This window comes from Elgaria multicarinata, chromosome 23 (assembly GCF_023053635.1).
Source record: "Elgaria multicarinata webbii isolate HBS135686 ecotype San Diego chromosome 23, rElgMul1.1.pri, whole genome shotgun sequence".
Lineage (NCBI taxonomy): Eukaryota > Metazoa > Chordata > Lepidosauria > Squamata > Anguidae > Elgaria > Elgaria multicarinata.
The window spans coordinates 7,764,718-7,777,543 of record NC_086193.1 but is presented as its reverse complement, the minus strand read 5'-3'; the positions used below and the strand labels follow the sequence as shown (position 1 = coordinate 7,777,543).

General features: G+C 49.6%; 1 protein-coding gene across 1 annotated transcript in view; it reads right to left on the bottom strand.

Moving 5' to 3' along the window:
• MED16 (mediator complex subunit 16) overlaps positions 1 to 12,826 on the bottom strand; it is a 34,626-nt gene that overhangs the window by 10,109 nt on the left and 11,691 nt on the right. Inside the window, exons 6-9 of the mRNA XM_063147251.1 lie at positions 11,871 to 11,976; positions 5,119 to 5,274; positions 1,835 to 2,046; positions 193 to 399 (exon numbers count right to left, since the gene is read on the bottom strand). Coding sequence (XP_063003321.1) covers positions 193 to 399; positions 1,835 to 2,046; positions 5,119 to 5,274; positions 11,871 to 11,976 — 681 coding nt within the window. The remainder of the gene's footprint in view (positions 1 to 192; positions 400 to 1,834; positions 2,047 to 5,118; positions 5,275 to 11,870; positions 11,977 to 12,826) is intronic.

Genomic DNA, 12,826 nt, shown 5'->3' with positions numbered 1-12,826 from the left:
GGCCCTCAGCAGGAGCCCAACCGTGCCGACCCTTGACGCTGGCCCTGGAGACACCCCAAAGTGCCAGGTGGCAACGGAGGAAGAGAGAAATCCCTTAAGGGTGAAGGGTCTGGCTAAGTCCGGAACGGACCTGAAGCCCCGCCCCCAGGGAGGAGGGGTGGGAGGGAAGGGGGCGGGGCTCGGCACCCTCACCTGCTGCAGGGCTGCGTTCTGGCGCATGTATTCCTCGTGCAGTTTCTCCACCAGGTTCTGCACCATGCCGGGCTGTACGTGAAGCAGGATGTCCCACCAGTCGTAACCCGTCACCATGCAGTACTCCAGGAGGAAGAGCAAGTGCCGGAGGGAGATGTTCACGTCCAAGATGTGGCCCATGGAAGGGGAGATCCGGAGCATGCTCAGCTGGGGGCGGAAATTACAAGTGAGATGCAGCCAAGAGGTCAACAGCTTATACCTGCGATTTGGAGGCTTGTGGGTTGATTTACTCAAAGCATTTTACATCGCCACACTTCAAGGGTCAGGGATCTGTCAGGGATGCTTTAGGGTGGATTCCTGCATTGAGCAGGGGGTTGGACTCGATGGCCTTGTAGGCCCCTTCCAACTCTGCTATTCTATGATTCTATGATTCTATGAAGGACGCAGACAAGCTGGAGCGTGTTCAGAGGAGGGCAACCAGGATGATCAGGGGTTTGGAAACAAAGCCCTATGAAGAGAGACTGAAAGAACTGGGCATGTTTAGCCTGGAGAAGAAAAGATTGAGGGGAGACATGAGAGCAGTCTTCAAATACTTAAAAGGTTGTCACACAGAGGAGGGCCAGGATCTCTTCTCGATCCTCCCAGAGTGCAGGACACGGAATAACGGGCTAAAGTGACAGGAAGCCAGATTCCGGCTGGACATCAGGAAAAACTTCCTGACTGTTAGAGCAGTACGACAATGGAACCAGTGACCTAGGGAGGTTGTGGGCTCTCCCACACTACAGGCAGCTGGACAACCATCTGTCAGGGATGCTTTAGGGTGGATTCCTGCATTGAGCAGGGGGGTGGACTTGATGGTCTTAAGAGGACCTTCCAACTCTACTCTTCTATGATTCTCCTTATGCTTTCGGTTCACGAATTCAAACTTTGTCTGCTTCTGCTCTCATCCCCTCAGGGCAAGATGGTTCCTCACAAGCCCTTCTGGTGGTTGTTGGGGAACGGAGGGGCCACCAATGGGATCTGTAAGGGGCCACTGACCAAATTGTGCCTGGTGCTTCTTCCACCCCCTCGGGTTCTTTGCCAAAGTGTGCCGTGTTAGAAAACTCTGCGGCTGGATTGACACTCGGCACTCAAACGGCTACATCCCCCGGTCAGATTAGCCCACAACACCCAGGAACAGGGGTGAGGGGGCTTTTGCCTGCCTGTCACTGCTCTGTGGCTTGGCTCACTTCCTCGAGCTGTCTGGGGTCACAGACTACTGTTCTCCGGTCCTTGAGCTCGCAGGGCTGCTACAGAGAAGAGAGATCATCTTCTCCTCTCTCCCTCATTAGACTAGAACTTGGGAGGGAGCGTCACCCAATGGAATTGACTGGAAGCAGAAAAGGAATGTTTTATTCCCAAATATAGACCTGATTCATGAAGCTCCCTGCTACAAGATGGCCACTGGCTTAGTTGGTTTTAAATGGGGATTAGTCAAAGCTTGGAGGAGGAGTCTAATAATATTTCTGGCCTTCCAACTGACTACTCACTGCTGGAAACAGAATACTGGGGGGAAATAGATGTTTGGATCTGATCCAGCATGGCTCTTACGTGCCTGCCTTGGGGTAAAGGGAATCTAACAATTCTCTTTCCATCAACCTACCTTTCCATGGCTGTCAACCCCAACTAAGGCCAGCGAGGTCCAGGACATCTGCATGGCTTTGAAGTGGACCAGGGGACCGGCTGCCCGCTGCCTCTTGATAGCCTGCTCATCCACTGGGCGCTGGGAGGTCAAGCCGTAGAAGACAGCCATGGTCTGCAGCGAGAGCCGGTGGATGATGTGGACACTACCGTCATGGAAGGCGAGAGCGAGGCCTGGAATGGACGGTGGCACAGGCAGGGGCCATTTTTGTTTATTTATTTATTTAATACATTTATATCCTGCCTTTTTCTCTCCAAGGAACTCAAGGTTGTGTATATAATCCTCCTCCTCTCCATTTTATCCTCACAACAACAACCCTGCGAGGTAGGGTTGGGCTGAGAGTCTGTCACTGGCCCACAGCCACCCAGTGAGCTTCCATGGCTGAATGGGGACTCGAACCCGGATCTTCCAATTCCCAGTCCAACACTCTGACCACTACACCACATTGGCTCTTTCAGTAGCTACTATTACAAAAAAAAGGCCAGAGAGGGGTCTTGAAGGAGGGAGTTGGGTCAATCAGCACCTGTTAGCCACGACAGAGAGGTGGAGCCTCCACACTGAGATGCAGTCTACCTCTAAATCCCAAATGCCAAGTACAAACAGCAGAGGGAGCTGTTGGCCTGTACTTTCGGCTGCTCCGTTGCAGCTGGCCAGAGAGTGGCATTGCAGCTGGCATTGTAGCATGGGGTCAGGAGACAGAATTCACCAATATAATTCCTAATAATAATAATAATAATAATTCTATTAATTTCTTACCCGCCTCTCCCTTTGGATTGAGGTGGGGAAGAACATTAGAACAGGAATTTTGACACAAAATTGGGTGGGATAGCTAATACCGTGGAAGACAGAAACAAACTTCAAAGTGATCTTGATAGGCTGGAGTGCTGGGCTGAAAACAACAGGATGAAATTTAATAGGGATGAATGCCAAGTTCTACATTTAGGGAATAGAAACCAAATGCACAGTTACAAGATGGGGGACACTTGGCTCAGCAATACTACAAACGAGAAAGATCTTGGAATTGTTGTAGATCACAAGCTGAATATGAGCCAACAGTGCGATATGGCTGCAAGAAAGGCAAATGCTATTTTGGGCTGCATTAACAGAAGTAGAGCTTCCAAATCACGTGAGGTACTGGTTCCCCTCTATTCGGCCCTGGTTAGGCCTCATCTAGAGTATTGTGTCCAGTTCTGGGCTCCACAAGAAGGACGCAGACAAGCTGGAGCGTGTTCAGAAGAGGGCAACCAGGATGATCAGAGGTCTAGAAACAAAGCCCTAGGCGGAGAGACTGAAAGAACTGGGCATGTTTAGCCTGGAGAAGAGAAGATTGAGGGGAGACATGATAGCACTCTTCAAATACTTAAAAGGTTGTCACACAGAGGAGGGCCGGGATCTCTTCTCGATCCTCCCAGAGTGCAGGACACGGAATAACGGGCTCAAGTTAAAGGAAGCCAGATTCCGGCTGGACATCCGGAAAAACTTCCTGACTGTTAGAGCAGTGCGACGGTGGAATCAGCTACCTAGGGAGGTTGTGGGCTCTCCCACACTAGAGGCCTTCAAGAGGCAGCTGGACAACCCTCTGTCAGGGATGCTTTAGGGTGGATTCCTGCATTGAGCAGGGGGTTGGACTCGATGGCCTTGTAGGCCCCTTCCAACTCTGCTATTCTATGATTCTATGATTCAATACATCTTAAAAATTCTTGATTTCACATTGATCTGGATAGGCCTGCCAGAAATATGCAGCCTTGAATCTCTGTTTTTGCTTCTTTTAAATTTTGTTTTAACTGTTTTATTCTGTTTTTATTTTCATCTTATCTTGTACACCGCTCCGAAATTTTTCAATGGGGAGCGATATATAAATATTCAACATCATCATCATCATCATCATATAATCCTTCTCCAGGTCCTATACAGTGGCTAAATATTTGCTGCTCAGCCTGTCCCCTCTTTCTCACTCGGAGCTCTGGTTGCCTTTGTATCGAGCAGGCTGGCACCGCCGTTCCCTGTACGGCCTCGGGAGGCTCACCCACGTTTCCCTGCAAGGAAAAACCTGCTTCTCAGTGCCGGGACAGTGATCCCCACTGGGAATCCACATCAAGGCGGTGGGGGAGGATGGCGAGGAACAGACTTTATCCTCCTCCTCCTCCTCCTCCAGTGATCCCATGTGTGTGTGTGCCCCCAATTTTGCCCACCCCAGCCTAGTGCAAAACTGAACAGCAGCCCTCTTAGTTAGAGATGGTGAGGATTGAACCTGCGACCTTCTGCAGGTACTCAACCACTGTGCTGTAGACTTTCCCCTTGTATATCAGGGCAGATCCATCCAGCCTGGTATAGACAGCGGAGGCCAGCAGCTCCATCGTCAGTGAATCTGCTCCAGGTTTCAACCAGAACCATTTATAGAATCATAGAATCTTAGCGTTGGAAGGGGCCTAAAAGGCCATCAAGTCCAACCCCCTGCTTTAGAACTCTGACTGGTTCTGAATGAACCCCTGAGTGGATTCACCACCCCGCTGACATTGGAACCGCCCACCTCCACTGGGTAGAGACCCCTCTGACCGGCAGTGGCTGTCCAGAGCCTCAGGTAGAGGCGTCTTTCTCATCACCTGCCCACCCCAATCCTGAATCAGAAATGCCGGGGGGATTGATCCTGGCACCTTCTGCATGCAACACGAGTGCTCTACCAGTTATAAGGCAGACTCTGCAAGCAGGGACAGATTCTTGTAAGACGACAAGGGTGAGTCATGCCTGGCACTCTGCACATGCATTAGACCCCAGGGATCTTCAGACTTCTCTTTACTGCCATCCACTATTGATGGAAAAGGTGCCAAAGTCAGAGCCACCCTGCCTAGGAACAAAACCTAAACAATATGAGTCTTTTGACTCCCCTGAGTCAAACCGTTGCACCTCCAGCTCATTATCACTGATTCAACTCTTGACTAACGCTTGTGCCTGAGGGTGGAGCTGCTGGGGTTTAGGAGGAACATTAAATCGCTCTTTTCCAGCCCCTAAAGCAGCCTTCCTCAACCTGGGGCGCTCCAGATGTGTTGGACTACAACTCCCAGAATGCCCCAGCTGGCTGGGGCATTCTGGGAGTTGTAGTCCAACACATCTGGAGCGCCCCAGGTTGAGGAAGGCTGCCCTAAAACAATGCATTCCTGTCTTCATTTCAGGTGTATCCCCCAAATCACACTTAAGGCAGCGAGATAAAACAGCCCAATGAAATGCCCAGCGCCCAGCTTCCTTACCTAGCCCCGGGTAGAACTTGGTGTCATTTGCCACTTTCAGGTCCGTGCTGGTCAAGGAGATGGGCAGCTTGGGCAGGGCCACGGCCGAAACCCGGTCCAGGTCGTTGGTGGCAGAAAGGATGCGCCACTTCAAGATCATCGGCGGCTTGTCCCCGACTAAAAAAGACGGGGAGATGGTTCAAAAAAGCGAAACGGAGCTGCACGAGCCGTTCAGCAGCGGAGCTCACCCTGTACTCCTTCACGTGGTCAGGCTAGCGAGCAGCGCACACTTGAAGCCTTTACTCTGAGGGAGGGAATCCCCGCTCTGCCCAGGTCTCCAGAGGCAGGAGCCGGGCTCCGTGGCTGGGGTGCGTGATGGGCGGCATGGGGGGAATGAAGAGGAGAGAGAGCAGACGGAAGCTATTTCGGTTACATTTTTAATCGTGCATTTTAGCAGCAACCTCTTCTATTTGGAAAGAGAACATTTGTTTAATAAATCAATAAAGACAAGACGTGAAAATGAATTTGCTTTCCCTTGTTCTTGAGGTTTGTTTTCTTCTCCTCTTATTTATTTATTGCATTTATATCCCGCCTTTTTTCCTCCAAGGAACGCAAGGCGGTGAACATAATCCTCCTCCTCTCCATGTTAACCTCACAACAACAACCCTGTGAGGTAGACTGGGCTGAGAGTCTGTGACTGGTCCAAAGTCACCCGGTGGGTTTCCATGGCCAACTGGGGACTCGAACCCGGATCTCCCGACGCCCAGTCCAACACTTTAGCCACTACGCCACACTGGCTCTTAGACCTTTGGTAGCATATTCTAAGGTTTTTAATCAGGTCGCGGGTTTTCTTACTGTTGTTAAAATTGTTTGTGTATATAAACGTGTGCGTGTGCATCTGCAATCTGTTAATATGTTGGTATGTAACTTTTTATATATATTATATATTATGTACAACGTTGTATTTTTAAGGTTTTTAATCTCTGTAAACTTCCCAGGAAGCTTTGGCTATTGGGTGGTATAGAAATGTAATGAGATGTTACTGCTTTTTCATATTTTGTCTGATGAGAGAATATGGTTTGGCAGGGGTGGAGGAACGCAGGCCTGGGTTCCCCAAAGGGCCACACCCCTTTCCCCCCTCCAATGTCCCCCACGAAACGGCCACCATCATTGAGTGGTTTTCCAGCTTTTGCGTGGTTTGTTTCACGTTCTTAAAAGCTGCAACGCCACTCCCAGGGCTGGGAGAGCTTTAAGCTAAAACATATTGGTATTTTTGCCTTGTCATAAGAACATGAGAAGTGCCCTGATGCTGGATCAGACCAAGGGTCCGTCTAGTCCAGCACTCTGTTCGCACAGTGGCCAACCAGCCATCAGCCAGGGATGAACAGCAGGACATAGTGCAACAGCACCCTCCCGCCCATGTTCCCCAGCAACTGGTGCATGCAGGCTTACTGCCTGGAAACAAAGCCCTATGAAGAGAGACAGAAAGAACTGGGCAAGTTTAGCCTGGAGAAGAGAAGATGGAGGGGAGACATGATAGCACTCTTCAAATACTTAAAAGGTTGTCACACAGAGGAGGGCCTGGATCTCTTCTTGATCCTCCCAGAGTGCAGGAGATGGAATAACGGGCTGAAGTTACAGGAAGCCAGATTCCAGCTGGACATCAGGAAAAATGTGCTGACTGTTAGAGCAGTACGACAATGGAACCAGTGACCTAGGGAGGTGGTGGGCTCTCCCACACTAGAGGCATTCAAGAGGCAGCTGGACAACCATCTGTCAAGTATGCTGTAGGGTGGATTCCTGCATTGAGCAGGGGGTTGGACTCGGCCTTACAGGCCCCTATTCTATGAATACTGGAGATAGCACACAACCATCAGGGCTAGTAGCCACTGATAGCCTTTGCCTCCAGGAATGTCTCCAACCCTCTTTTAAAGCCATCCAGATTGGTGGCCATCACTACATCTTGCGGTAGTGAGTTCCATAATTTAACTATGCAACGTGTGAAGAAATATTTCCTTTTATTTGTCCTGGATCTCCCACCAATCAGCTTCATCGGATGACCCCGGGTTTTAGTATTTTGAGAGAGGGAGAAAAATGTCTTCCTCTCCACATGTTTCCCTCCCCACAAATGGCCATGTGTAACCAATCCCAACTGCAGGATAAAAGCCCCATATGGAGAAGCTGTGTGCATACTTTGGGCTGCAGTCCCATCCACCTCCATTATTTGGCTCCTGGTCACTTTTTCCCTGAGGGCGGGGAGAAGGAAATTTTCCCCCACGTCTACAATAGTTCCGGCTATTGGCCGGTATAGAAATGTAATAAATAAATAAATAATAAATAAACAATAAACACACAGCAGCTAATTTGCAACCTCACATCTCTCCATCACGCTACCGTGTTTAACAGCTAATCATCTCTGGAGCACTGTGTACAGCTTTCAATATCTCTTTGATTTAACTGCAATCTTTCCATGGAGAAAATTAATACATGACATGAGAAAAGGGCTGGAGGCTTTGTTTACTGCCTCTAGAAAGGATGACTCCATTGGTCTATTTATACCTGCCAAGCGCAAAAACAACTTGCCCGAAATGAGGGTGCAAATGGCAAATACTCCCGGCAGAAGCCCACCGGACATGTTGCTTTTTCTTCATGCGCCCAAGTCCTCAGGTGCGCCCTCTGATACGCTTTGATGATGATGATGATGATGATGATGATGATGATGATTTGTATCCCGCCTTTTGCCCAATGCTGGGCCTCAAGGCGGCCTTGTTTGCAGGGGGCTTGAGCAGGGGTGAGCAGCAGAAGGCAGGTCTCCAGATGTTTGGGGCTTTAACTCTCAGGCGGTGTGGCGCGTAACCCAGAATGCACCTGGAAGCTGAGGTCCAAAACACCTGGAGAGCTGCTTTCTGCCCGCCCCTGGACTAGAGCAAGGTGACCTAATAAGAAGAGGGCTTTGCCATTCCATCCAGTGTCAGTACTGGCTTCAGGGGTTATTTTTTTGGGGGGGTCTTCTCACCTCCATTGTCACCAGGTACTATTCCCCCCCCTTCTCTTTCTCAGCATTGCTCCCAATTGCTTGATTGAGCAGCATAAAGCCAGGCAACAGGTAGGGCAGGGCATTGGCTCTTCCTTCTCATCACCACCGTTGGAACAGGGCGCTACGGGGAAGTCCAGGGGGCTCTTGACAGCAGGGACACAACCAGGCCTACCCTTGTGCCCACTGGAGATCCAAAGTTGGCTTTTCCCAAGTGAAACTGACATTCACGTTAGCTTTATGCCTCGTGCACCCACTAATATAAGAATGTAAGAAGAGCCCTGATGCTGGATCAGACCGAGGGTCCTTCTAGTCCAGCACTCTGTTCACACAGTGGCCAACCAGCCATCGGCCAGGGATGCACAAGCAGGACATGGTGCAACAACCCAATTCAAGGTGCTGGTTTTGACCTATAAAGCCTTACATGGCTTGGGACCACAATATCTCACGGAACGCCTCTCCCGACGTGAATATACCCAGTCACTACGTTCAACATCTAAGGTCCTCCTCCCGGTGCCTACTCTGAGAGAGGCTCAGAGTGTGGCAATGAGGGACAGGGCCTTTTCAGTGGTGGCCCCCCGGCTCTGGAACAATCTCCCTGACGAGGCTCGCCTGGCGCCAACGCTGCTATCTTTCCAGCGCCAGGGTAAGACTTTCCTCTTTGCCCAGGCATATGGCGGCACATCTTAATCACCCACATGTTTAGTTTTTTTAACGGTTTTTAATGCTTTATGTGTGTCTGTTCTGTGTTTTAGAATTTTAAATTTTGTATACTTGTTTTTATCTCAATTTTAGAATTTCTGTAAACCGCCCAGAGAGCTCTGGCTATGGGGGCGGGATATAAGTGTAATAAATAAATAAATAAATAAATATGGTGCAACAGCACCCTCCCACCCATGTTCCCCAGCAACTGGTGCACACAGGCTTACTGCCTCGGTTACTGGAGATAGCACACAACCATCAGGGCTAGTAGCCATGGATAGCCCTCTCTGCCAGGAATTTATCCAACCCCCTTTTAAAGCCATACAGGTTGGTGGCCATCGCTACATCTTGTGGTAGTGAGTTCCATAATTTAACTCTGCACTGTGTGAAGAAGTCCTTCCTTTTATTTGTCCTGGATCTCCCACCCATCAGTTTCATGGGATGACCCCCTTGGGTTCTAGTATTTTGAGGGGGGGAGAATCATAGAATCATAGAATAGCAGAGTTGGAAGGGGCCTACAAGGCCATCGAGTCCAACCCCCTGCTCAATGCAGGAATCCACCCTAAAGCATCCCTGACAGATGGCTGTCCAGCTGCCTCTTGAAGGCCTCTAGTGTGGGAGAACCCACAACCTCCCTAGGTAACTGATTCCACCGTCGCACTGCTCTAACAGTTAGGAAGTTTTTCCTGATGTCCAGCCGGAATCTGGCTTCCTTTAACTTGAGCCCGTTATTCCGTGTCCTGCACTCTGGACAGGTTTCCCTGTCTACATTCTCCAAACCATGCATAATTTTGTACACCTCTATCATGTCTCCCCTTAGCCTCCCTTTTTCCAAACTAAACCATCCCAAGTGATGTAACCTTCCCTTTTGGTCCGACCCACCACTGAGGTCCCCCAGAATGGAACTCGTCCCTTGGGGCAAAAGAGGTTCAGCGCCCCTGTTGTATGGTCTGAAAGACGTGCGCAGACAGCAATAGGGTGCATGTTGAAACGACTCCTTTTGAAAAGCCACCTGTCTTGTCACGGGGCAGAAACCATCTAAACCGTCGTCAAATATTCTATTACGGACAAAAGAGGCACAGCTGGAGATTGGGACTCCCGGAGTCTAAACACAACCGATGAAATTGCCTCTCACCTGGGCACAGTCAGCACATCTTGTTCCCAGCGAGACAGGAGTGGAGAGAAGCTGATGACATAAGTGGTTAACTGTGCAAAAGCAACATTTAAATTGCTCTCATTTGTTCGTTCGCCCCTGGCTCAGGAAAATTGCTGCAAATGACAATGTAAATAGGGAAAGGAAGGAGCAATTTTGTTGCTGCAACAAAAATGGGGCGGGTTTTCTTAATCCAAGTGAAATCTGGAGGTGAGGGAGAAGGGATTGTCACACAAATCTGCCCTTAACCACTAGGCAACCTTGCACCCACAGTGCTTGGGCCACTGGGGGGCGATTTTCCCATTTTCTTTCCCCTCTTTCGTTTCTTTTCATTTCTTACATTTCTATACCACCCAAAAGCCAAAGCTCCCAGGGCAATTTGAAGAGGTTAAAAACCTTAACAATATATTGTACACAATATAGAAACAGTTTACATACAAGCATATTGACAGATTGTGTGGGCGGCCAAAGACAGACATATATATCCAAACAGTTTTAACCATCAACAGTAGGAAATTCTATGACCTTATCATATACTGCCGGATGCCTGAGAGTAGAGAAAAGTCGGAATACTACAAAACTACAATACTACAAGCGAGAAGGATCTTGGAATTGTTGTAGATCACAAGCTGAATAGGAGCCAACAGTGCGATACGGCTGCAAGAAAGGCAAATGCTATTTTGGGCTGCATTAATAGAAGTATAGCTTCCAAATCACGTGAGGTACTGGTTCCTCTCTATTCGGCCCTGGTTACGCCTCATCTAGAGTATTGCATCCAGTTCTATGCTCCACAATTCAAGAAGGACGCAGACAAGCTGGAGCGTGTTCAGAGGATGATCAGGGGTCTGGAAACAAAGCCCTATGAAGAGAGACTGAAAGAACTGGGCATGTTTAGCCTGGAGAAGAGAAGATTGAGGGGAGACATGATAGCACCCTTCAAATACTTGAAAGGTTGTCACACCGAGGAGGGCCAGGATCTCTTCTTGATCCTCCCAGAGTGCAGGACATGGAATAACAGGCTCACGTTAAAGGAAGCCAGATTCCAGCTGGACATCAGGAAAAACTTCCTGGCTGTTAGAGCAGTACGACAATGGAATCAGCTACCTAGGGAGGTTGTGGGCTCTCCCACACTAGAGGCCTTCAAGAGGCAGCTGGACAACCACCTGTCAGGGATGCTTTAGGGTGGATTCCTGCATTGAGCAGGGGGTTGGACTCGATGGCCTTGTAGGCCCCTTCCAACTCTGCTATTCTATGATTCTATGAACCTGGTGTTGAAAAGGTGACATTGGCGTGAGCAGGGTCTCACTGGGGAATTCATTCCATAGCCAGGGGCCACCACTGAGAAGGCCCTCATCCTCGTTGCTAGGATCCATCGCAATGCACATCCCCGCCCTCGCGCCCTGCTTTACACCTGTCTCTTTGCTTCAGGCCCTTTTCTGATGCCAGCCAGCTAGGAGTGCCTACTCTCAGGCTGCAGAGAAGACGGGTGGCTACGGCATCGGCCACAACAATGGTCAGGCAGTATGAATTGTGTGGGTCTGATATGAATGCAACTGATGATGGCTGTATAAGAAGTATAACTCGATTCGAGAAGGGAGGGTGCGTAGGAAAGCAGAGGTGGCCCTGGGAAGTTAGGGTGTGCCTTGTCACACCCGGTGTGCACGCCTATGTAGGCAGATCCTTGATCCAGCCCCGTGACTTAACTCCGCTTCCTAGCCTGGACTTTACCTGCCTTGAACTGATCCCATCACCCTCTACTGGTTCCGGCTGTAAGCCTCAAGAAAGGACAGAACAGAACAACAGCTAAAGATTGGGGGGAAAGCGCAAGGACTGGTTTTACTCCACCGGGCTCCTCCAAGGAAGCTTCGTCTGCCGCAGACTCACCTGTAGGAGATATCTGCTGGAAGATGTTGTTGACCGGCAGCCCCTCTTTCCGCAGGGACCAGCACTCCACAATGCTGTTGTTCTGATTGGAGGCGCACAGCAGCATCTGTGCAAGGAGGGAGGCAAGAAAGGAAGGAAGGAAGGTGAAAATACATCTCAGGATGGGCGTGAGCAGCTTCTCTGGGCAGAGCGATGCATCCACAAGGCCTGCGGGCCAAAAATGGTCAAGGCCTTTGTATTCTGAAAGTATGAATTTAACTTCAAGAAGATCATAGAATCATAGAACAGTAGAGTTGGAAGGGGCCTATAAGGCCATCGAGTCCAACCCCCTGCTCAAGGCAGGAATTTATTTATTTATTTATTTATTGCATTTCTATACCGCCCAATAGCCAAAGCTCTCTGGGCGGTTTACAAAAATCCACCTTAAAGCATCCCTGACAGATGCATCCCTGACAGATGCATCCCTGTCCAGCTGCATCTTGAAAGCCTCTAGCAGGGAGAGCCCACAACCTCCCTAGGTCACTGGTTCTGTTGTTGTACTGCTCTAACAGTCAGGAAGTTTTTCCTGCTGTCCAGCCGGAATCTGGCTTCCTGTAACTTGACCCGTTATTCCGTGTCCTGCACTCTGGGAGGATCGAGAAGAGATCCTGGCCCTCCTCTGTGTGACAACCTTTCAAGTATTTGAAGAGTGCTATCATGTCTCCCCTCCATCTTCTCTTCTCCAGGCTAAACATGCTCAGTTCTTTCAGCCTCTCCTCATAGGGCTTTGTTTCCAGACCCGTGATCATCCTGGTTGCCCTCCTCTGAACACGCTCCAGCTTGTCTGCGTCCTTCTTGAATTGTGGAGCCCAGAACTGGACGCAATACTCTAGATGAGGCCTAACCAAGGCCGAACAGAGAGGAACCAGGAACTCACGCGATTTGGAAGCTATACTTCTATTAACACAGCCCAAAAT